The 24896-nt window shown below is 43.3% G+C and overlaps 1 protein-coding gene across 5 annotated transcripts in view; it reads left to right on the top strand.

The window, feature by feature from the left end:
• Positions 1-24896, top strand: part of pde10a (phosphodiesterase 10A) — a 662262-nt gene that overhangs the window by 583035 nt on the left and 54331 nt on the right. For 4 of the 5 annotated variants that reach the window (XM_070889659.1, XM_070889660.1, XM_070889658.1 and 1 more), the window contains 3 exons: positions 3255-3410; positions 15066-15238; positions 16233-16344. In XM_070889659.1, the coding sequence (XP_070745760.1) occupies positions 3255-3410; positions 15066-15238; positions 16233-16344 (441 nt within the window). The remainder of the gene's footprint in view (positions 1-3254; positions 3411-15065; positions 15239-16232; positions 16345-24896) is intronic. The other variant, XM_070889662.1, reaches the window with a different exon arrangement.

Genomic DNA, 24896 nt, shown 5'->3' with positions numbered 1-24896 from the left:
AGCGGCAGGACTTAAAACTATAGAAGATGACCAGTATCCTCATACCTAATCCTCCTTCTCACATACCACTTCCCCTTCATCCCACAATCTCTTCTGAGTTACAAGCTGCAGAAGGTGTAAGCATGCACCTCTTCCTTTCGCCCTCCCCTCACCACAACCTTACCCTTGTGCCTTTCTCCTTTCAGATCCCCAAGAACTGCAACCTGGCCAGGTAGTAGTGGAGGAGCAACAAGACACTGAATTTCACACTCGATTTCACACTCACAGCTACCAGCTCAGATACTAACACTGTGCATAATTTAGAGGATAGCATAGAGGTGGGATCTGCACGTGGTGAGACACCAGGCACAAGTGGCCTGCGCCAGGGCAGGGGGCAAGGATTGCGAAGATGCAAGCTTGCCAGATTGACCTGCATGATTTGCTGCCTATGGTCGCGCACCAGCTCGACGTTGAGGGAGTGGAATCCCTTTCGGTTGCGGTACATCTCAGACACGCAGTGCCTGCAAAGCAACATGCGGCAGTCAATGGCACCCTGCACCATGGGGAGACCTACAGTCCTCGCAAAGCTACATGCTCACTCCGCCTGCTGCTGTCTGGCAAAAGATTATGAAATGCAGTCAGCTCTCTTTGAATACAGAGCCTCAGTGACCTCCCTTATGCAACAGTGGATGGCAAACTGAGAAGTTGCTAATATCGCCAGCTCCAGCCTGGAAGGAACCTGACGCATAAAAGGTCATTGCCACAGTCACCTTCACAGCCAATGGCAATGCGGTCCTTGCCCTAATCAGAGATTGCAGTTGTGGCTGCAGCATGTGGCAGATTTTAGTGAGGATGTCCTTACTGAAGCACAGACATCTCACACCACTGTTCCTCGCTGAGGTTCAGGTTGGAGAATTGCTCCATGAACACCCTGGGCAGATATGGCCTTCTGCTGAGAGCCCTTCGCTCCCTCCTCCTCCCTCTTCCAGAAGCTTGTTCTGCTCTGCACGATCTCTATTCATTCTCCAAGTCATACTGTATTCCAAGGGGAATTCCTACTAATGCACTTATGTCTGGGAGCAACTGATTTATGTATGAAGTCATGACAAAGTCCTTCAGTGCCTGCCACACCACTCCCTGTAGATTTCAGCAACTTTAAAGAACTCTAGAAAGTACCAAACACTTGCACAATCATAGCAACAGCCAGTAGAAATCAATCAGCAACTAACTAATGATAGTTCTTTGATTTATTAAAAAATACTGTTAGCAGCTCTTAAGTTACCATGTTACAAACTATAATAGGGCTCAATTTCCCCCAGTGATTTGCACCATTTTTTTGGAGCAGATGCTTTTTTTGGCCTAAGATTTTTAAAAAAAACACAGTTTCCCCAATCAATTTGCACCAACGTAACTGTTAGGATTTTTTTAGCCAAAGGGTCATTTAGGCAAGTTTCGCCAGCTGAGAGTTACTCCAGTTCTTCTTAGGCCAGCGTATGTGACCTCTGCAGAAAAACCTTCTGGAGAGTTAAGGAAATCGGCGCAGGTAAGGAAATTGGCGTAGGTAAGTGCAGTCGATGTCCGGACAGTAGCAGCAGGAGAGGTAAGAGAGACGGGGGGGATGTCTTTCGGTATAGTTAGATGCGGGGACCGGGAGGGAGGAGGCCATTCGGCCTGGGATAGGGACGGGGGAGCAGACCGGGAGGCCACTTGGCGGGGGAGCGGGACATAGAAACATAGAAAATAGGTGCAGGAGTAGGCCATAAGGCCTCTTGAGCCTGCACCACCATTCAATATGATCATGGCTGATCATGCAACTTCAGTACCCCATTCCTGATTTCTCTCCATACCCCTTGATCCCTTTACCAGTAAAGGCCACATCTAACTCCCTTTTGAATATATCTAACAAACTGGCCTCAACAACTTTCTGTGGTAGAGAATTCCACAGGTTCACAATTCTCTGAGTGAAGAAGTTTCTCCTCATCTCGGTTCTAAATGGCTTACCCCTTATCCTTAAACTGTGACCCCTGGTTCTGGACTTCCCCAACATCGGGAACATTCTTCCTGCATCTAAACTGTCCAATCCGGTCAGAATTTTATATGTTTCTATGAGATTCTCTCTCATTCTTCTAAATTCTAGTGAATATAAGCCTAGTCGATCCAGTCTTCATATGTCAGTCCTGCCATCCCGGGAATCAGTCTGGTGAACCTTCGCTGCACTCCCTCAATAGCAAGAATGTCCTTCCTTAGATTAGGAGACCAAAACTGCACACAATACTCAAGGTGTGGTCTCACCAAGGCCCTGTTCAACTGCAGTAAGACCTCTCTGCTCCTATACTCAAATCCCCTCGCTATGAAGGCCAACATGCCATTTGCATTCTTTACTGCCTGCTGTACCTGCATGCCTACCTTCAATGACTGATGTACCATGACACCCAGGTCTCGTTGAACCTCCCTTTTTACTAATCTGTCACCATTCAGATAATAATCTGCCTTCCTGTTTTTGCCACCAAAGTGGATAACCTCACACTTATCCACATTATACTGCATCTGCCATGCATTTGCCCATTCATGCCATGCATTTGCCGATTCGGGGCTCAGGGTGGGCGGAGGAGCGGGACTGGCAAGCCACTCAAAGCTCGGGCGGGCTAGGGAAGCAGACCGGCAAGCCCTTTGGCTCGGGGCGGGGGAGCAGGACCGGGATCGGCAAAGCACTCGGAGCTAGGGTCAGGCAGGGGAGTGGGACCGGCAAGGCACTCGGAGCTAGGGGTGGATGGGGGTGTAGGACTGGCAAGCCACTCGGGGCTCAAGGCGGGCTAAGGAAGCAGACCGGCAAGCCCTTCGGCCTGGGATAGGGGCGGGTATCGGGAGCGGGGGGAGGCTGCGGGGAGAACTTTAATAATTGGAGGTAAGTTGCTGCAATGTATTTTAATGTGTTGCGAGCTGGCTGTATGTTTCACTTTGCAGCCTCAGCCCGCATTGTGTCCCTGGTTACTGTGGCAACCCAATCTTTTTGGCACAGATCAAGGCTCCACCCCCAAAACTAAAGGACAGGGTAGGCTGCGCCAAAGTGAAGAAATCAAACGGGGAAACTTAGAACATTTTTTTTGGTGTACTTGGCCCCCAAAAAACGGACGTAACTCTTCAAGTATGCCAAAAAAAAGCTTTGGGGAAAATTGAGCCCTATGTTTTCACGATGTATTCAAGGGGCTATTATTGGGTAAGAGTGGAATTGTAACCAATTTCTTTTTGTCTCCCTTATCTTTTCCTGTGAAAAGCGGAAAGGTCTCCTCGTGGCTTGTTTGTGTCATGACCTAGATCACAGAGGTTATAGTAACAGCTATCTACACAAGTTTGACCACCCACTAGCTGCCTTGTACTCCACCTCCACAATGGAGCAGCATCACTTCTCCCAGACAGTTGCTATCTTACAGGTAGGATTACCATACACATGATTTTCAGAAATACTGTTAAACTGCATAGAGCAGAGAAACTCTTTCAAAATAAGTAAATTGTGTGTAATGTGTGACGTTAAGAATACGTGTGTCAGTCGTGATAGCAGATCCAGTTTTAAGTAACTTACTTTTTCTCGGAATTTCAAAACTGTGGAACTCTTTACCTCACTCCTACAATCTACAAGTTTTAAAAATCCAAACTTGGAATTACCAAACCACTGCTTCTAGATTTACTTTGGCTTCTCCACCTGCTTTTCCTAGTCTTGATGTCCTGCACTATGGGCTTTGGCCATAGGATCTAACCTCCACCTAGGTTTCTCAATTTAATAAGGGTACCTCAACAATAGATTGCTGGTATTAGGTTTACTTTGGATATCGATGCCATATACTTTTGGAAAAATTGCACTTAATGTTTTAATATTGTGCTAAAATGTTTCTTTTTGCGATTACTATGAATTTAGTACCTCAAATTGCTCAAAAACTGGTCGGCAACACATCACCCTAGTATTGTGGAGCTCAAAAAAGTTCCCTTTAGACAAAACTCAAGTTTGGAAGAACAGAATCTATAATCTAATTGTGCTGCTGGGTGGTTTTCACAGTTCAACTCAACACTCAACATATACAATATAGATATTTTATATGCCCACCAGTACACTCGCAAAAATACTAGTGATAAATCCGTACTCTATGTAATGCTTTATTTATAGCAGAATGAATCTGGCTATTGACTTCATTCAAGAGAAAATATAATATGCCGCCAACCTGATAATGAAAACTCATCTTACAGGAATTTCCTCACCTATATATTTTAATACTCTGGAGTAGAAACCATCCAGTCCGAGAGATTTTCTTCTCAAGTTCCACTATTTTCACCACTACCACTTTTACTTAAATCCACTAAGTTTCTCCCCTTGACTTTTTTTTAGGTTGCCTTGTACTGCTGGTATTTTGTCCTCTTTCTCCACCCTGAAAATGGATATAAAGTACTTATTTTACAAATTTGTCATTTCCTTATTGTCCTTATAGTCTTGTCTCTATTTGCCCTTAATGGACCGACATTCCCCTTTAACATTCTCTTTCTCAATATATTTATTTAAACTTTTTTTATTAGCTTTGATATCCCTTGCAGGTTCTTTTCATATTCCCTTTTGCGCATCTTATTATTTTCTTTGTATCCCTTTGTTGCTTTTTATAGTACTCCCAGTCCACTGGATTTCCACCTTTGCTTGCATTTTTGTAAGCCTTTTCTTTCAGCTTATTAACTGTCTCTTACCTTATTTATTAATTATGGTTACTTAACTACACAAGTGGAGCCTTTGCTGTTGAGGGGTATGTCGTTGTTTCTTATCATTCTAAATATTTATTTGAATACTTCCCAATGTTTATTTGTAGGTTTACCCATTAACAGTTCAGCCTGATTTATTGTGGTCAGTTCATTTCTCATCCCTTTTAAAGTTTGACTTATTTAAATTTAAAACCTTGTTTGTGACCATCCCTGCTTCCTCTCAAATAAAATATAAAATTCAATCATATTATGATCACTATTCCCTTACCGTCAGATTGTTAACTAATTCTGGTTCGTTACTCATCACTAAATTTAGTTTGACCTCTTCGCTTGCCTGTTCTGAAACATATTGTTATAAAAAATTGTCCTGAATACATTCTAGAAATTCATTGCCTTTACTACTTGACCAATTCTCTGATTATAGCCACATTGCTTTTGCTACATGCTTCTCTGATCTCTGTATGTGTACATCCCCCACTACATCACTACTGTCAGGTCATGAGACAACCCCTACCAGAGTCTTGCATTCTTTGCTGTTCCTTAACTCTCTCCAGTGTTTCCAACCACCTGATCATCCTTACTGATATCCCTTCATATATTTGTATTACTTGCACAAAAACAGATACATACACACTTTATATATGTGTGATATAATAAGAACATAAGAATTAGGAGCAGGAGTAGGCCATTCGGCTCTTCGGGCCTGCTCTGCCATTCATTAAGATCATGGCTAATTTTTTATCTCAACTCCACTTTCCTGCACTATCCCCATAAATGTTGATTCCCCGAATATTCAAAAATCTATCAATCTCTGTCTTGAATATACTCAATGGCTGAGCGTCCACCGCTCTCTAGGGTAGAGAATTACAAAGATTCACCACTCTCTGAGTGAAGAAATTTCTCCTCATCTCAGTCCTAAATGGCTGACCCCTTATTCTGAGACTGAGGCCCCTGGTTCTAGACTTCCCAGCCAGGGGAAACATCCTCCTTACATCTACCCTGTCAAGCCCTGTAAGAATTTTGTATGTTTCAATGAGATCACCTAAACTCCAGAAAATATAGGCCTAGTCTACTCAATCTCTCCTCATAGGACAATCCCCCCATCCTAGGAATCAGTCTGGTGAACCTTCATTGCACTCCCCCCATGGCAAGCACATTCTTCCCTAGGTAAGGAGACCAAAACTGTACACAATACTCCAAGTGTGGTCTTACCAGGGCCCTACATAATTACAGCAAGACATCTTTACTCTATTACTCAAATCCTCTTGTAATGAAAACCAACATATCATTTGCTTTCTTAATTGCTTGCTGTACCTGCATGTTAACTTTCAGTGATTCTGTCATATGCATTCATGGATCTACTTCAAAGAAATGTAATTTAAAGTATTTTACCTTCAGTGTTGAAAGTGAAACTATTTCCAGACCTTCAAACACATTAAAATACAACTATCAAGTAACAGGTTAGAGTCCTCTGTCATACTGAAATTATTCCTTTGACTGCCAGATAGAAATTTTAATTTTTCAATTAAAGGGATTCACTCACCTCTCATGAAAGATTCGACTCATGCCAGGGAACAGCTCCCTGGGTGCCTCTCTCAAAGTGGCCATTCTTCATGCATGAGCCTGTACTGGATGATATAATCCCACAAGTATGGACTAGTTACTCAGCTAGAGTAAATTGTAGTACCTTACTGCCACTCTGCTGAGATCAGCAAGCTCAGAATGGACCAGGGATCAAACCTGAGACCTTCCTGCTATAAATGCCACAGTATTGCAGCACACCGTACATTTACCCAAGACACATAAAGGTATTGGTAGGGATTTAATTGGTATTAGAGTGTTTGACGTTTCTTTTATAATTGGATCTTTTACTGTGGTTCTAGTCTGTTCCCTGAACCGGGCGAGTATAGTTTCACATTTCTGCCACTTCGTATGCAGAAATGTAAAAGCGGAGATGAAATGCATGGCTTCTCTTTTATTTTGTTCCCCAGACAACCAACCTCCATTTCATTACAAATCTTTAGAGCAGGAACTGATTGGTGTAGTGTGTTAAACATCTTTCACCTCTGGCTTCAAATCTAGCAAAGAGTGATGGGATGAAAATCTCCTTTACCTGTTGGTGGTAAGGATCCTGTGTGAAATGAGTTTGAGCAGTTGTAATCCAGTGGGCACAAAACTGTCCCTAATGTGGCATGGCACTAATTGGCAATCTCACTCAGAGGCTGCAGGAAATGGTAAAAATGCACACTGCTGCAGTAGGAGTGCTATTCAGACTAAGAATACCATTTCATAATTTCCTTCGTTACTTCATCACTAAAGATATTTCTTCATGGAGTTTCCGTGAAGTTGCACTGTTTCTTTGGCGCAATTCGCCCAAAATCAGTCAAACCAGCGCAAAAGATTGCAGAATTTTAAGCGCAAATTACATTCAACGCAAATTGAGTTTCTGCAATCTTTTATGCTAGTTCAAAAAACATCACGCTATAAGCCGGCCCCGCACACAGAATTGGCCATGCCCCCAGAATGAATTAATCGCCATTAGATTTTCCACTAATTGCACTCATTTGCAGACCTTCAAGGAGGCTTTAAATATTTAGCTTTTTTTTAGGCTTTAGGACATTAATGGGCACATTTTATAAGCTTTTGAATATTGTTTTTTTTTAAATTTACTAAGGAACTAACTGCTGTACACCAGAATAACTAGTAAATGATTAGAGTTTTTAAAAATTATTTTCAGTTATTTAAAATTAGGTTAATCACAGATGGTGAACTAGACACCTTAAAGTTTTCAGCTGTATTAATCAAAATACATCAAGTTACCACTCTTTAAAAATATCAAGAAATATTTTTAAAGCCAAATTTCTTTAAAAAAATTATGTTCTAAAACGATGGTTCATGTCAGATTTTACGTTCGGCAATATGCAAATGAGTTTGAACGGACACTTGAAGGAATAAACCACTTCTCAAACTAGCTCATCCAAAGCTTCGCTCTAACAGTATCTTGCTGAGAGACTCGGCATTCATATCCATGGAAGGGATTTTCTATGAATTTCCGGAACTTACATATTAAATACCCGCTAAACACACCAGAAAAGGTTGGGGCTTGTCCATTCAATATAAGTGAATTTTTAATGGCGTGGTTTGTCTTAATACTCCCAAACAATCTCTCTGGCGCTAAAAAGTTACTTTTGCAAGTGTGGAGTCTCATTCCTTCAGGTTTTAATTATAGTTGGAGATTTTTTTTTTAATTAAAAAAAAATGTATAAAGAAAATGTTTTACTTTTTCTTTCTGGCTCTTTTATCTCTCTCTCTTAATCCCATCATTCTCCCAATCCCCCCACCCCGCTATATTGTGCTATCTGTACATGATTTTACATTGAATTAAATAATCTAACTTACACTTTCTGGTTCAGACTGTGCACACCTTATTAAGGATTCTTGAATCGGATTGGTTGAGGAGATACACAGATGGTTTCGTTGTTCACATAGGTCCCAGATCACCTGTAGAAACATAGAAAAACATAGAAAATAGGTGCAGGAGGAGGCCATTCGGCCCTTCTAGCCTGCACCGCCATTCAATGAGTTCATGGCTGAACATGCAACTTCAGTACCCCATTCCTGCTTTCTCGCCATACCCCTTGATCCCCCTAGTAGTAAGAACTACATCTAACTCCTTTTTGAATATATTTAGTGAATTGGCCCCAACAACTTCTGTGGTAGAGAATTCCACAGGTTCACCACTCTCTGGGTGAAGAAGTTTCTCCTCATCTCGGTCCTAAATGGCTTACCCCTTATCCTTAGACCGTGACCCCTGGTTCTGGACTTCCCCAACATTGGGAACATTCTTCCTGCATCTAACCTGTCTAAACCCATCAGAATTTTAAACGTTTCTATGAGATCCTCTCTCATTCTTCTGAACTCCAGTGAATACAAGCCCAGTTGATCCAGTCTTTCTTGATAGGTCAGTCCCGCCATCCCGGGAATCAGTATGGTGAACCTTCGCTGCACTCCCTCAATAGCAAGAATGTCCTTCCTCAAGTTAGGAGACCAAAACTGTACACAATACTCCAGGTGTGGCCTCACCAAGGCCCTGTACAACTGTAGCAACACCTCCCTGCCCCTGTACTCAAATCCCCTCGCTATGAAGGCCAACATGCCATTTGCTTTCTTAACCGCCTGCTGTACCTGCATGCCAACCTTCAATGACTGATGTACCATGACACCCAGGTCTCGTTGCACCTCCCCTTTTCCTAATCTGTCACCATTCAGATAATAGTCTGTCTCTCTGTTTTTACCACCAAAGTGGATAACCTCACATTTATCCACATTATACTTCATCTGCCATGCATTTGCCCACTCACCTAACCTATCCAAGTCGCTCTGCAGCCTCATAGCATCCTCCTCACAGCTCACACTGCCACCCAACTTGGTGTCATCCGCAAATTTGGAGATACTACATTTAATCCCCTCGTCCAAATCATTAATGTACAATGTAAACAGCTGGGGCCCCAGTACAGAATCTTGCGGTACCCCACTAGTCACTGCCTGCCATTCTGAAAAGTACCCATTTACTCCTACTCTTTGCTTCCTGTCTGACAACCAGTTCTCAATCCATGTCAGCACACGACCCCCAATCCCATGTGCTTTAACTTTGCACATTAATCTCTTGTGTGGGACCTTGTCGAAAGCCTTCTGAAAGTCCAAATATATCACATCAACTGGTTCTCCCTTGTCCACTCTACTGGAAACATCCTCAAAAAATTCCAGAAGGTTTGTCAAGCATGATTTCCCTTTCACAAATCCATGCTGACTTGGACCTATCATGTCACCTCTTTCCAAATGCGCTGCTGTGACATCCTTAATAATTGATTCCATCATTTTACCCACTACCGATGTCAGGCTGACCGGTCTATAATTCCCTGTTTTCTCTCTCCCTCCTTTTTTAAAAAGTGGGGTTACATTGGCTACCCTTCGATAGGAACTGATCCAGAGTCAATGGAATGTTGGAAAATGACTGTCAATGCATCCGCTATTTCCAAGGCCACCTCCTTAAGTACTCTGGGATGCAGTCCATCAGGCCCTGGGGATTTATCGGCCTTCAATCCCATCAATTTCCCCAACACAATTTCCCGACTAATAAGGATTTCCCTCAGTTCATCCTCCTTACTAGACCCTCTGACCCCTTTTATATCCGGAAGATTGTTTGTGTCCTCCTTAATCAATACCGAACCAAAGTACTTGTTCAATTGGTCCGCCATTTCTTTGTTCCCCGTTATGACTTCCCCGGATTCTGACTGCAGGGGACCTACGTTTGTCTTTACTAACCTTTTTCTCTTTACATATCTATAGAAACTTTTGCAATCCATCTTAATGTTCCCTGCAAGCTTCTTCTCGTACTCCATTTTCCCTGCCCTAATCAAATCCTTTGTCCTCCTCTGCTGAGTTCTAAATTTCTCCCAGTCTCTGGGTTCGCTGATATTTCTGGCCAATTTGTATGCCACTTCCTTGGCTTTAATACTATCCCTGATTTCCCTTGATAGCCACGGTTGAGGCACCTTCCCTTTTTTATTTTTACGCCAGACAGGAATGTACAATTGTTGTAGTTCATCCATGCGGTCTCTAAATGTCTGCCATTGCCCATTCACAGTCAACCCCTTCAGTATCATTCGCCAATCTATCCTAGCCAATTCACGCCTCATCCTTCAAAGTTACCCTTCTTTAAGTTCTGGACCATGGTCTCTGAATTAACTGTTTCATTCTCCATCCTAATGCAGAATTCCACCATATTATGGTCATTCTTCCCCAAGGGGCCTCGCACAACGAGATTGCTAATTAATTCTCTCTCATTACACAACACCTAGTCTAAGATGGCCTCCCCCCTAGTTGGTTCCTCGACATATTGGTCTAGAAAACCATCCCTTATGCACTCCAGGAAATCCTCCTCCACCGTATTGCTTCCAGTTTGGTTAGCCCAATCTATGTGCATATTAAAGTCACCCATTATAACTGCTGCACCCTTATTGCATGCACCCCTAATTTCCTGTTTGATGCCTTCCCCAACATCACTACTATTGTTTGGAGGTCTGTACACAACTCCCACTAACGTTTTTTGCCCTTTGGTGTTCTGCAGCTCTACCCATATAGATTCCACATCATCCAAGCTAATGTCCTTCCTAACTATTGCATTAATCTCCTCTTTAACCAGCAATGCTACCCCACCTCCTTTTCCTTTTATTCTATCCTTCCTGAATGTTGAGTACCCCTGGATGTTGAGTTCCCAGCCCTGATCATCCTGGAGCCACGTCTCCATAATCCCAATCACATCATATTTGTTAACATCTATTTGCACAGTTAATTCATCCACCTTATTACGGATACTCCTTGCATTAAGACACAAAGCCTTCAGGCTTGTTTTTTTTAACACCCTTTGTCCTTTTAGAATTTTGCTGTACAGTGGCCCTTTTTGTTCTTTGCCTTGGGTTTCTCTGCCCTCCACTTTTACTCATCTCCTTTCTGTCCTTTGCTTTTGTCTCCTTTTTGTTTCCCTCTGTCTCCCTGCATTGGTTCACATCCCCCTGCCACATTAGTTTAACTCCTCCCCAACAGCACTAGCAAACACTCCCCCTAGGACATTGGTTCCGGTCCTGCCCAGGTGCAGACCGTCCGGTTTGTACTGGTCCCACCTCCCCCAGAACCGGTTCCAATGCCCCAGGAATTTGAATCCCTCCCTGCTGCACCACTGCTCAAGCCACATATTCATCTGCGCTATCCTACGATTCCTACTCTGACTAGCACGTGGCACTGGTAGCAATCCCGAGATTACTACTTTTGAGGTCCTACTTTTTAATTTAGCTCCTTAAATTCATTTTGTAGGACCTCATCCTTTTTTTTAAACCTATGTCGTTTGTACCAATGTGCACCACAACAACTGGCTGTTCTCCCTCCCTTTTTAGAATGTCCTGCACCCGCTCCGAGACATCCTTGACCCTTGCACCAGGGAGGCAACATACCATCCTGGAGTCTCCGTTGCGGCCGCAGAAACGCCTATCTATTCCCCTTACAGTTGAATCCCCTATCACTATCGCTCTCCCACTTTTTTTCCTGCACTCCTGTGCAAACAGAGCCAGCCACGCTGCCATGAACTTGTCATCCCCCTCAACAGTACTCAGAGCAGTGCATCTGTTTTGCAGGGGGATGACCACAGGGGACCCCTGCACTACCTTCCTTGCACTGCTCTTCCTGCTGGTCTTCCATTCCCTATCTGGCTGTGGACCTTTTCCCTGTGGTACGACTAACTCGCTACACGTGCTACTCACGTCATTCTCAGCATCGTGGATGCTCCAGAGTGAATCCACCCTCAGCTCCAACTCCGCAACGCGATCCGTCAGGAGCTGGAGGCGGATACACTTCCCGCACACGTAGTCGTCAAGGACACTGGAGTCGTCCCTGAGTTCCCACATGGTACAGGAGGAGCATAACACATGACCGAGCTGTCCTGCCATGACTTAACCCATCGATAGGCAACAACATTGCTAAAGTTTACTCACTGTTATGGAAGAGAAAAAAGAAAAGCTACTCACCAATCACCAGCCAATCACTTACCCCCTTGGCTATGACGTCACCTTTCTGTTTCTTTCTACTTCTTTTTTGCCTTCTCCCTGTAGCTGTACAAGCCCCGCCTCTCCACGCACCTCCTCACGCTGGGCCCCGGACTCCCTGCTGTGCCTTTTATCGGCCTCTGCAACGCACTCCCGACGCCTCTCCACACACCTCCTCGACGCTCTGTAGAGGGTGCTGTGCTGTTTCAACACTCTAATTACCACAAATCGCAGTGCAAAATCCCATCGAAAGTCTGTATAAGTGTAATGAATGACATTTGTTCGCTGCTGACCGCAAAATCAAGGCCACTGTGTTTTTGAAGTCCCTAAATGTTCAAAATAATGCATGAAAAATACTTTGTGAAAGATTCTTTTCGGTGCCAGATAACCCTGCATAAAAGCAGGCTGCTGCACTGTTGTACCATGAACTTCTTGAATAACATCTCGCGTGCATTTGTTATAGCTAAGGCCTGCATATGTAAGGAGATTGATTGGTAGTCGTATAGTACACTGTTCTTTCACATTTGGGACCGAATTTCAATCCAGTTCAGACTGATGGGATGAAAGGCTCCTCTTTCTATTGAGGCATGTAACAAATCAGTTTAGACAGTCTCAGCCCTAAATCTAATCAGCATGGGTTCAAAGCATAAAATCCAAACCATAATTTAATCGTAATTGACTATCTTATTCAGAGAGTCTGTGGGAAACATAGTCTTGGTGCTGTAAGTGAATGTTTTATGGGATTGGGTTGAGGTACATTGTTAGCACCCAGTTGAAGGCTCAAGGCCTGTAGTGCAGAATACACCAAGGTTAAAAAGTGTAAAATAAAATACATGGTAAATCAGAATGGGGTAATTAAGTGATGCAGAGTTTCAATTTTAAAAACATGAAGATTGTTGGATGAAAGAAAGAGTGGGGAATGTAAAAGATCCACAGGTTTGAGATCCAAGGGTGAAAAAGGAGTAAGAGTCTTGATTTTGGCATGTGCGGAGGAGAAATAATGTGTAGGACTGGGTATCTGGAGTAGGATGAAAAAAACTTGAGCACTGATCATAATAGTTTTGATAAACTGGAGACAGGCAAGAAAGGTTGCAACAGAGAGAGGGATTATGAGCACTTTTTTGTATCCTATTAAGAAAGTGAGAAAGGTGCTAAAAGAGAGTCCCAGATATGGCTGCAATATTCACGACTCTGAGGCTTGGGGTTGTTGAGCTTTAAGAGTTGTTGATGATAAATGAGGAAAGGCAAGGGTGGAGACTTTAAAGTAGAAGGTTGTAGCTGTTGGTTAGACCTTCAAGAGACCAGAAGAAACTGTATCTTAGAAGAATTGAAAAGCAATATTTCATTGCCCCATTGAAGGGCATGGAGAAGAACAAGATGTAGTGATTTAGCTGTTGAACTGCAAGGAGACTGGAGGTTGTATGCACTGAGGACCTGTTATCTGGTGGAAGTTGATGAGTTTAAAAAGGAATAGGATTGGAAGATGGGTCAAGGAGATCATTGTTATGAAGAAGGAATACATTGGAGAAAAGAAGAGCCCTAGGAAATCCCGGGTTAATGAAAATAAACATAGCGAATAAGCTTCAACTCCAGCAGTGATTTAAGAGAAAACTGGATACCCATGAATATAGCTTTGATCATGTGTTGATAGTAACTTAGTTAGAAGTGCACACTGTTAAAAGCTTTGAAAATATCCAAGGCAATGACCTGATTCATCAAAAGTGTTCAAGAGCAAGATTCCAAAGCTGAATAGTTATGCTGAAAACCGTACTGCTGAACATGAATTAGGCCAGAACTTTCAACATGATGGTTAATTTGGCTTAACAGCAGGTTTATGACTCCAGAGAGTACGAATGGAAGTTCAGTAGGCCTGGAGATTTGAAAGTTGAGTGGGATCATCTTTCAGAAGGATAGTGTGAAAATGAACAGATTTCAAAGGAAAAGTAGACTGAAAGTAATTCAAGTTCAAAGGATGACATAGGATGGAGGCAATTCAGAGTGCACATTTTAAAATCCATGGGGAGGTGTGCATCGCAACTAGAGTTCTTAAAGGGGTCAAGGAGCAGAGGATCTAACAGACTTGGTGAGATAAAGCTTAATGTCGATCACATTGATAAAACAGAATGGAACACTGAAGGCAAGTTTTTTTTACAAGATCATCGAATTTAGAGTTGGAGAAGAAAAGTGAACCAAACAGATCAGCCTTCTCGTTAGGAGAGCTAGCTACTATAACATCAGGAGGAGAGGTGAAGAGGAAGATTCACAGAGGTTATGAGAGAAAGCTCTGGCAAGGGATCCAAAGTAGCAGCAACAAAAGATGCAGGACCACAGCAGTTCACACTTCTTTTCAATAAAGTTGTGTGCAGTAGATTTAAAGAAGTCGTGAGCAGAGATAAAGTTGGCTCAAGTTGCTTTCCGGCAGATCAAGATGTCACGTGCGATTGATGGAGGAACGGTAGAACCAGATCAGATGGAAATCTGTATTTGACCCATGCTACACCTGACATAGGAGAGCTTGATGCTGGGTGCAAAAAGTGGAAGAATAATTCTTCCCCATTGTTTTTTATATGTATCTGTACATTCTGACTGCATTTAGATCAACTTTTTCTTCCAGGGACATTTGAGCCAAAGCAACCTGCCCCAGGTGAGACATGCACGACAAAGTGAATGGAAATATTTGTCATTTTCAGTAAAGTGGTGAAAGTTAAAACTAGCTTCTGTACTGTTTATTGAATTCTATCTTTCCACCAGTTGGAAGGGCATAATATTTTTGCCAATCTGCCATCTGATGATTATGAACAGTTGCTAGAGATCATTCGGAAAGCCATCATTGCCACTGATCTTGCACTATATTTTGGAAACAGAAAACAGTTAAATGACCTGCTACAAGCAGGATCATTGAACATCAACAATCAAACACACAGGTAGATGTCTTCTATGTTTAAATTGAAGTCATAAGTTATTGAATCATTATGATAACTACATGCTGAGCAAACCATTGTAATAATTGTAACAGATTTATGGCAGGGTTTGAACACTCCCTTGTAACCTAGCAATAAATTGCTGAGTTCCCATGGTTCAGGTCAGGTGTTGAAGTCGCAAAATTGCCCATCACTCAGATCTGTTTGAAACAGTTGATATAAGTATTACCAGTATCTGACTAGGCTACTGTGCAATCTGTCACCATGGAGTAGGGAACACCTTGAATCAAAATTTTACAGCACAGAAGGAGTCTTCGCCCCATTATATCTGTCCCAGCTCTCGGAAAGAGCTATCGATCTAGTCCCTTTCCCTGTACCCTTTTAATCCATTTCCTTTTTGAAATCTATTAGTAAATTATGGATTATGTTTCCACCACTGTTTCTGGCAGAGTATTCCATGTCCCAACAACCCTTTGTGTGTAAAAAAAATAAGTCTTCTAAACCCTCTCCATTTTTTTTGGTGTTCTTAAATGTATGCCCTCTACGTTCTGGATGATGAAAATAATCTTTGTCAATTTACCATCATAATTTTCAAAACTTTTATCAGATCTCCTAATCTTTTGTTCTACTTTTTTCTAGTCTTTCCTCATAAGGAAAACCTGAATGTGTTCTCATTAATCCGCCATGAGTGTGCCCCTGTTCATAGAAGCAAAGAAACTTTAGCGCATGAGGCCATTCAGCCCACTGCGCCTGTGCTGCCTTTCTTCCAATTTCCTTGTTTGTGTGAAAGACCCTTATGAGAGAAGGTTAAGAATGTGCCAGATTGTACTCGGTGAGGGAAACTATTTCTGCTGAGTAAATATGAATGTGCAAAAAAACAAAAATAGTTCTTAATGGAAAAAGTACATAGAAATTAGTGATATCAAATAAGTAATGAACTGACAGAATATTTTACAGTAATTTATTTTTCTGTTTTATTTTGTTTTTTCTCCAACAGAGACAGGGTGATTGGTCTAATGATGACAGCTTGTGATCTCTGCTCCGTCACCAAGTTATGGCCAGTTACCAAGTCAATAACAAATGATATTTATGCTGAATTCTGGGGCGAGGTATATGCTTGTTCTAATTTACTTAATAATAAACTAGATAGTAGTATGAAAACATCACCTAGGCCATTGCAGAGATCTTCTGAAACAAAATCAGGTGTAATGCCCCAATATCCTACCTGTAATTAGTAGTAACTTGTATAACCCGCTGATATTGACCCTAAAACCATAGCCAGAAATCCCCTGCACCACACACAGTGCGATCAGGGTACCCAGTTGGTGCCAGTTTTAATAGGCCCTATCTCCTAGGACTGCGAATGGTGTAAAAGGCAACAATGCTGAACGAAGAACTGATCTGTACTTGCACTTTACACTTCATTGGTACAGCCTGACTCGAACCAAACCAAGTGATCGTACAAAGGGCAGCAACTTTGGTGTTTGTGGCACTTCTCACAGGGCACATCGTCTTAAACTCAGCTCAGCACCAACATTTCTAAACCGCTCCCTGGGCTCAGCCTCAGTAAATTAAGGTTTTCATAGAATTATAGAAATTGCAGCACAGGAGGAGACCAGTCAGCCTCTGGTGTAGGCACTCTCTTCTGTAATCCCATTCCCCATAGACCCTTTTATATTTCTCCTTTTCCAATATTTATGTCTTTCTCTTTTAAATTAAGTTTTTGCCTCTACCTCAATAGCCACATATAGTGAAGTATCCCACGGTCTAATAGTCCTCAGTTCAAAAATTTGCTTCCTCCCTTTACCCTTGCTTCTTCCATTGAAAATTCTTGGTCTCCATTCCCTTCCCCATTCATCCACCAATGAAAACAATCTTTCACTATTTGACCGCTGTAAGGTCCCCAGGTTCCACTCACTGCTTTACTGGCTGCTCCTCTCTCAGTGCTGCTCCCACTCACCACATTTCTGTTGCTGCTGCTCCCGACTCTACATGAAAGGCTTGTCCCCATGCCCACCACCCCATTCTCCCCCTGCTTGAGCCCCAGTCCCCTCTCCCGCATTCCCCAGTCCCCTTCTCTCCCCCAACCTCCTATCCACCGATCCACCATTCGCAGTCTCCCTCACTCCCTGAACCCCCATTCCCCAGTCTCCACCTCACCCCAAGCCCCCAATCCTCAGTGTTTGTCTCTCCCCGAGCCCCCACTCTCCAGCTCACCCTGAACCCTCCATTCCTCAGTGTCTATATTTTCCCAGTCTCTGTCTTTCCCCAAACCCTGTGTCCCCAGTCTCTCTCCCTCTCTCCCCCGTCTTCCTCTTTTCCCCCCACAAATCTTGAGACTCTTTCTTCCCCCCCTTCCCCCCCCCCCCCCACCCACCCCATTACTGAACCCTTCCTGCGCCGATTCCCAACTGCACTTCGTCCAGTCATGGCTCCCTGCAGGTGACCGTATTGAGAAGCAGCCGATGACAAGCTCTGTGGAAAAGGCTGGCAAATTATTCTGTTTTAAATAAATGCAGTATAACTTCATTCCCAGTCCCAATGCCAGGCTAGCAGTAATTATTTACAATACCTCACGAGTGTCTGGTGTTCATTTGGGCGTACTGTAACGGGAAATTTAAATCGCTGATCTTCCGGGATGCTGAATACAGCACTCAGGATAGGAACCTCCAATATTGGGAAACTCCCAGTCTTTCTGGGAGAGTTGGGAACTGTAGCTCAGACAGCAAGTGGCTAATGTCAAAATGTTATTTCTTTCATGTGCCTCAATACCGAATTAAATGTAAAAGTGATTGTATCAACTCCTCTGATGAGTAAAGGCACCACTCCGTGTACTACAAAGCCAGACCATGAATATTCCAGGTTCATTACAGTCTCTGCTGAGTTAACTGATATCAGACTCCGTACTAGTAAGAGTGATGTGATTGCAATCAGCATTCCTGGACCAGAGAATGGAAAATCAGTTGAGGCTCTCGCTTTTAATTGCTATTCAGTAACTGAGTGAACATCAATTGAGGACAGGATCGGGCTGGTGTTTTAAACAGTTTTTTGTTTTGTTGAGTGGTAAAGAATTCAGTCTTATGGTTACATTCACTTTATTTTTCCTACTTTAACATCAAAAAACAATCTAAAAGCGGAGTATAAGTTCTTCAGAATATAACGCAGTTTACAAGCAGAGTTTCATCAGCAGTTCGGAGTGTAGGTATGCACACAAGAAAAGTTTCACTCTTCTCTCTACTTGACACAAAAACTTATTTTTTATGCATTATTCTCTTTATCCAACTGGAAATGGCCTGGCATTATTTGTTAGTCTCTGGTCAAATGCTATGTCCTTCAGCAGATACACACAAGTTTACATTTCTCCTACATCAATATTCGGTAGTTTACATTCAATGTACTGCCCTTCAACCGGCTTCAACATCCCCTTCCGAAGATTGCAGTGGTTTGTGGTGGGATGTTTACACTATGGCAATACTATAAAGATCCCAAGGCCTTAATTAATCTTGAAAACTGGCTGTTGCTAAGTGAAATCGATATCTCTCTCTCTGTCTAATGATGCCAACCACCTCCCCTTCCCCCCCCCCCCCCCCCATGTTGAATGAATTGAACATGAACACCTTTGAGAAGCTGAATTAACTAAGTTCCATAGCCAAAATGTCCCACTTTTTAATTTTTTTTTCCTCTGATGGGTTACCCCTTAGCAAAGTGTTTTATATCCTCCTTTGTCTTTAATAATCCTCAGTGCCATTAATATCTCCTTACCTTTCCTTATATTTTCTATGTCCCTTGTCGATTTCCTCACACGACATAATGCAATGGCCAGGATCTCTAATGCTATTATCTGGGCGATCACCAATCCCATCTGAAATAATCTAACCCAAGGATGTAGCTCCACACTAGTGGCTACTTCCCACGATTCATGGTTCCCAAGTCTCATGATTGCCTGTCTATCCCTCTATTTGTCCATATCATTTGCACGATATGTTTCTGGGATGCCCTAGTTCTCTCAATTATAGCCTTTAAAGCTCGAGGTATATAGGGGGAGAAATGTGGTTGTTTAGCGCCTCCCGTTAACACCTGGGGGAGGCGCTGACGGAGCACTAAGGGGTTAGCAACCGGGCGTACCGAATGCAGCGACGCTCACGAACTTCAGTGGCAATTTAGCGCTGGCGCTAACTTTTACCGCCTGGGCCTCTAGTGCCTTGCAGATCGTGATGTCATAAAGTGCGCAGCGCCCCGTTACCACCCCAGATGTGAAATTGCCTCCTGCCCCCTGGTGCATCACCGGGCGTGAACAACAGGAAGAGGAGGCATTGTCAACTCGGCTGGCCGCTTGGGGAGTGCTAATTAAAGGGAATGGTTTTTAGGTAGGTCACAGTCTGGTGCCTGCTCAAAATTTTTGATATTTCATTGCTGAAAAATGTCTAAGCCCTCCACTTTGTGAGCGTGTTTGGGGCTGTAATGACAGTCGGGCAGGTTGCCTTGCTATGCAGAACTGCCGACAAGTAGCTTATGCATCCTCGTTGGCCCTTCCCTTTAAGCGAAGGAAGCAGCCTCTGATGCTGTTAACAATGTGCTCCAAATTGTTCAGCGCTCTGCCGCTAACGCCCCGCTCTCGGACTTTAGTGCCCTAAAAGAAGTGGTTAGCGCTTGATTTAGTGCTCTGCTTCCCTCTTGGAGCGCTAAAGCGGAATTTCTCAGCAGGAGAGAATCATTAGTGCCTGGCGCTACTTTTTCTACTTTTCAAAAGTTAGCGTCCCAACCAGGGACCGACAGAATTTCTAGCCGATAGTGTCCATTGTGTGGGATTGCTTGAATCGTCTCATTCTCCAAAACGTCCTCAATTGGAGGTGGGCCACATTATGATGGAGTGCTGGCCCAAATGTTCTATTACCAATTTGGATTTTTCCCAGCTGGGAACACATAGGGGACAAAATTCAGCCTCCCAAAAAGGCCACTTACCGCCAGAAAGCGGCGGCCAGGCAGCGGCGTCGAGCTTTGGGGATTTTTCTGTGGTCCCCACTTCCGCCCTGCTGCTGCTGATCATCCGAAGCGTGTCATCAAAGCGCACACCCGCCACTTTCCCACGAAATTTAACGGGAAAATCCACGATCCGCCACGCGGTGCCCCCGACAGCTTTTTCTGTTGGTGCACCTTCCTTTCCCTGTGTGAGCCACGGTAACGTGGCGACCCTTCAAGGGGAGAGCATACTGCTGCGGCCGTCATGTTTTTTTTTGGCAGCAGACTTCCCACTCGGCCGGACAATTATGGCCCCGGGATCAGCCGGGCCGCCAACAGGCAGCCTGCCACCCCCTCTTTGGGTGCCAGGCTGCTGGCCCGGCCGAAACCTTCCCTGGTGGCCCTGTGGCTGCACCTAAATAAACGCTGCTTCTTTCCCCTTTAAATGAGGGGAGAGACGTGGTGACGCGCACTGACGTCAGCACCGCTCCGCCGCTGACTGACTGACAGCAGCGGAGACTCCGTCATGCCACCCTTCCGCCCCTCTAGAGTGCTTACCACTGCACCTCCGCCCCCATTATGACCGACTTCCGGTCCGCTCCCAAAAAATTGCCAAAGAGCTGAAAATAGATCAAGAGTCCGCCTCGTCTGACGCGACGGTTAAAACACTTAGAAACTGGTAGGTGTGCCAGCGGGGGGTGAATTTCTACCCCACAGTGTTCCTGTATGGGCCATCTTGTAAATCCACAGTCATAAAAGCAGCTGTGGTGGTGTCACAGCCTTTGTAGGCTATATTAGTCCGTCCCTCTTCCCGGAATCTTTGACTCATCTTACAATTAGGTGATTCCTCATCAATTATGAAGCCGCAGGCTGGAGTGGTATGCTTCCACACCACATCACACCTACAAACGCAAGTGGTTCTGTTTGGGGTGCAGCATTCAACGTCCTGTGATATCCAAGTTCCGGTGTTCTTTATCAGATGGCTTGGGTGTTCTTCATATTGTTTATGTATCGGGCCTATTCCAGAGCCTTTACTCACTGATAAACTTTACCAGGTACACTTCTCACGGTTGACTCACATGCTTTGCTAACAAGAGTAGTACCAGCACCACCAGTATGATTTCCTCGACCCCGTCCTCATTTCGGAGGGCCAAAAATGCCATTCCCGTCTGGTGCGTCATATTATAGTCTATATCGTGGTTCCTTTGAACCATCATGAATAAAGGAATTTGATTACCAATTATGTTGTCCAGTCCCTTCTGTACCACATTCATCATAAATGTCGCAGAAGCTATGCACAGTACCTCCAGTAAGGTCTTGATTCTGGTTAGCCGTATTGTTTGCCAATAATCCTTTTAATTGCCTCTTCATTACCTCATCATGTTCCCACATACCTTCTATATCTATTTTGCTTACTCCTGCTAACCATGTAGTGTTTGCCATTCCTAACCATTCTGTCAGCCCTCACTTTCTTTGCAACTTAAACTGATTCTCCTTATGTTCCCCATATTCCTCAGCTCTTGCTTCCTGTTTTCTATTCTTTACAAACACGTCCTTTACTAATTCTCCTACGATTTTGCCTATTGTGAATAACTCCCTTCATATAATCTAATTGACAGATTCTAGCTCATGTTTAATACAACCGGTACAATTTCAAAATGCACATTGTTATATCATACATTTCCTGATTCAGTTACTTCTAGTCCATTAACATTTGGGTTCTTGTGCTGGATCAGACAGGTAGAATTCTTTTTGTGAGATGGGATGTATTTTTTTTAGTCCCACATACATTTTAGTATTACGGTGATCACCATCAGTGTTTGTACTTGGCAAACCAATAGTTAATATTACTTATCAACATAAGACATTTCTTACTTTAAAATAACATGCTGTCGTTACCTTTTAATTTTGTATTGAGATATTTTACAATGTTCTTTAATTACTTTTTGTCCTAGTATGATAGTAACTCTAACTGAATCCTATTAATTCCATGACCAATTTAGTGTTTGGGGTCAGGCTGTGTCCCATCCCACTTGGTTCAGGGGAGACCCCCATGGAACACCCAATCTTCCCAAGCCCACCTTTATCACTGATTCCAAACCAACCCTTTTTGAGGTTCTCTGCTTCCTCATGGAGTTGTTTCTCACTTGGATCCATGTTTTGTTATGGAACCTGTTAGATATGGCCTCCTTGTCTCCTGCCTTCAGCTTGTACCTGATTTGTATACAACCATGGCCATCTTGTCCAGACAGAGACAGATCTGAAGAAGTTGCATGTGCGCAGTTTCGCGATGGTGTATGTGTCAGTACCTTGATGATTTAAAAAGTTGTCTCATTCTCCTGACCCACATTCGCCATTTCATGTTGTGCTGTTGTCAATAACTGAACATTTCTGAGACCCATTCTTCAGTGCAAATTCAACATGTATTCCCACACGCTAGTTATTTCACACGTAACAAATCACATTTGCGTACACACACCACTATCCCAGTATCATGCCACACGTGACATAGAAACATAGAAAATAGATGCAGGAGTTGGCCATTTGGCCCTTCGAGCCTGCACCACCATTCAATAAGATCATGGCTGATCATTCCCTCAGTACCCCTTTCCTGCTTTCTCTCCATACCCCTTGATCCCCTTAACCGTAAGGGCCATATCTAACTCCCTCTTGAATATATCCAATGAATTGGCATCAACAACTCTCTGCGGCAGGGAATTCCACAGGTTAACAACTCTCTGAGTGAAGAAGTTTCTCCTCATCTCAGTCCTAAATGGCCTACCCCTTATCCTAAGACTGTGTCCCCTGGTTCTTGACTTCCCCAACATCGGGAACATTCTACCTGCATCTAACCTGTCCTGTCCCATCAGAATCTTATATGTTTCTATGCGATCCCCTTTCATCCTTCTAAACTCCAATGTATAAAGGCCCAGTTGTGATCCAGTCTCTCCTCATATGTCAGTCCTGCCATCCCAGGAATCAGTCTGGTGAACCTTCGCTGCACTCCCTCAATAGCAAGAACGTCCTTCCTCAGATTAGGAGACCAAAACTAACACAATATTCCAGGTGAGACCTCATCAAGGCCCTGTACAACTGCAGTAAATCTCCCTGCTCCTATACTCAAATCCTCTAACTATGAAGGCCAACATACCATTTGCCGCCTTCACCGCCTGCTGTACCTGTATGCCAACTTTCAATGACTGATGAACCATGACACCCAGGTCTCGTTGCACCTCCCCATTTCCTAATCTGTGCCACCATTCAGATAATAATCTGTCTTCGCGTTTTGCCCCCAAAGTGGATAACCTCACATTTATCCACATTATACTGCATCTGCCATGCATTTGCCCACTCACCTAACCTGTCCAAGTCACCCTGCAGCCTTCTAGTATCCCCCTCACAGCTCACACCGCTACCCAGTTTAGTGTCATTTGCAAACTTGGAGATATTACACTCAATTCCTTCATCCAAATCATTGATGTATATTGGAAAGAGCTGGGGTCCCAGCACTGAGCCCTGCGGCACTCCACTAGTCACTGCCTGCCATTCTGAAAAGGACCCATTTATCCCAACTCTTCGCTTCCTGTCTGCCAACCAGTTCTCTAGCCACGTCAGTATATTACCCCCAATACCATGTGCTTTGATTTTGCACACTAATCTCTTGTGTGGGACCTTGTCAAAAGCCTTTTGAAAGTCCAAATACACCACATCCACTGGTTCTCCCTTGTCCACTTTACTAGTTACATCCTCAAAAAATTCCAGAAGATTTATCATGCATGATTCCCCTTCATAAATCCATGCTGACTTGGACCGATCCTGTCACTGCTTTCCAAATGCGCTGCTAGTTCATCCTTCACAATTGATTCCACCATTTGATATAAGCCTTTCTTGGGCTTTCTGGTGATCTTATCAAAAGATCGTGGGATGTCTGGGGACCTTTGCTCATCTCTCCCTGCATGATCCAATGTCTCGGGTAGTGCCCAGGCTATCAAGTGCAGTTTTCTTATTGTTCAGTATAAGCAATGACACAAACATGTCCAAGAGAAAGCTTATCAATTTACTATTCTTCACTTCTCTGACTTTCACAGGAATGTACATTAATACCAGATTGCACCCAGGTGATTTATGCCAATTCATCTAAGAACAACGATTTTAGAAAAATTCCCTTTTGCTGATGTAATTTTCTTGTTTTCATTTTATATCCTCACTCGCTTCCTCTCATTGAATTTTACACAGTATTCACCATTTCATTCATGAGCCCCAGAGGAACTTTACTGTCCAATACAATATTATCTTAATATCTTTAAAAGATAGATCAAACGTTCAAGTTTTAACACATTTTGTTTGTTTAATTTTATTTAACCGAACCTCCTCTTGGACACTTTATTGTTCTAAAAGAACCCGATATGTTGTGGCTCAGTCCATTTTTTTTTCATTTCAAAGAGTAGTATTGTTGAACTGACAGGTCTTGTCATGTTAAGTCCGAGCCCTTGAAGGGCAGAATCTTAAGTCCAAATCTATGCTGTGACATTTGATGTCTGCAGATAAATTCTTAAAACTGCTGGATCTCTTGCTATTCCATCAGTCCGGGAAAGCATGGTCCACTGTTTAAAAGAAAAAAGACACAGAGAATCAATTGTGGCTCTGCTTAAGAATCCAAGGGGTTAATTTGTTAATTCATAATTTTCTTTTGTCACCGTGG

The sequence above is a fragment of the Pristiophorus japonicus genome, chromosome 9 (genome assembly GCF_044704955.1).
Source record: "Pristiophorus japonicus isolate sPriJap1 chromosome 9, sPriJap1.hap1, whole genome shotgun sequence".
In the NCBI taxonomy this organism is placed as follows: domain Eukaryota; kingdom Metazoa; phylum Chordata; class Chondrichthyes; family Pristiophoridae; genus Pristiophorus; species Pristiophorus japonicus.
Note: the sequence above shows the minus strand (reverse complement) of the source record. Positions and strands in the feature narration are given on the sequence as shown.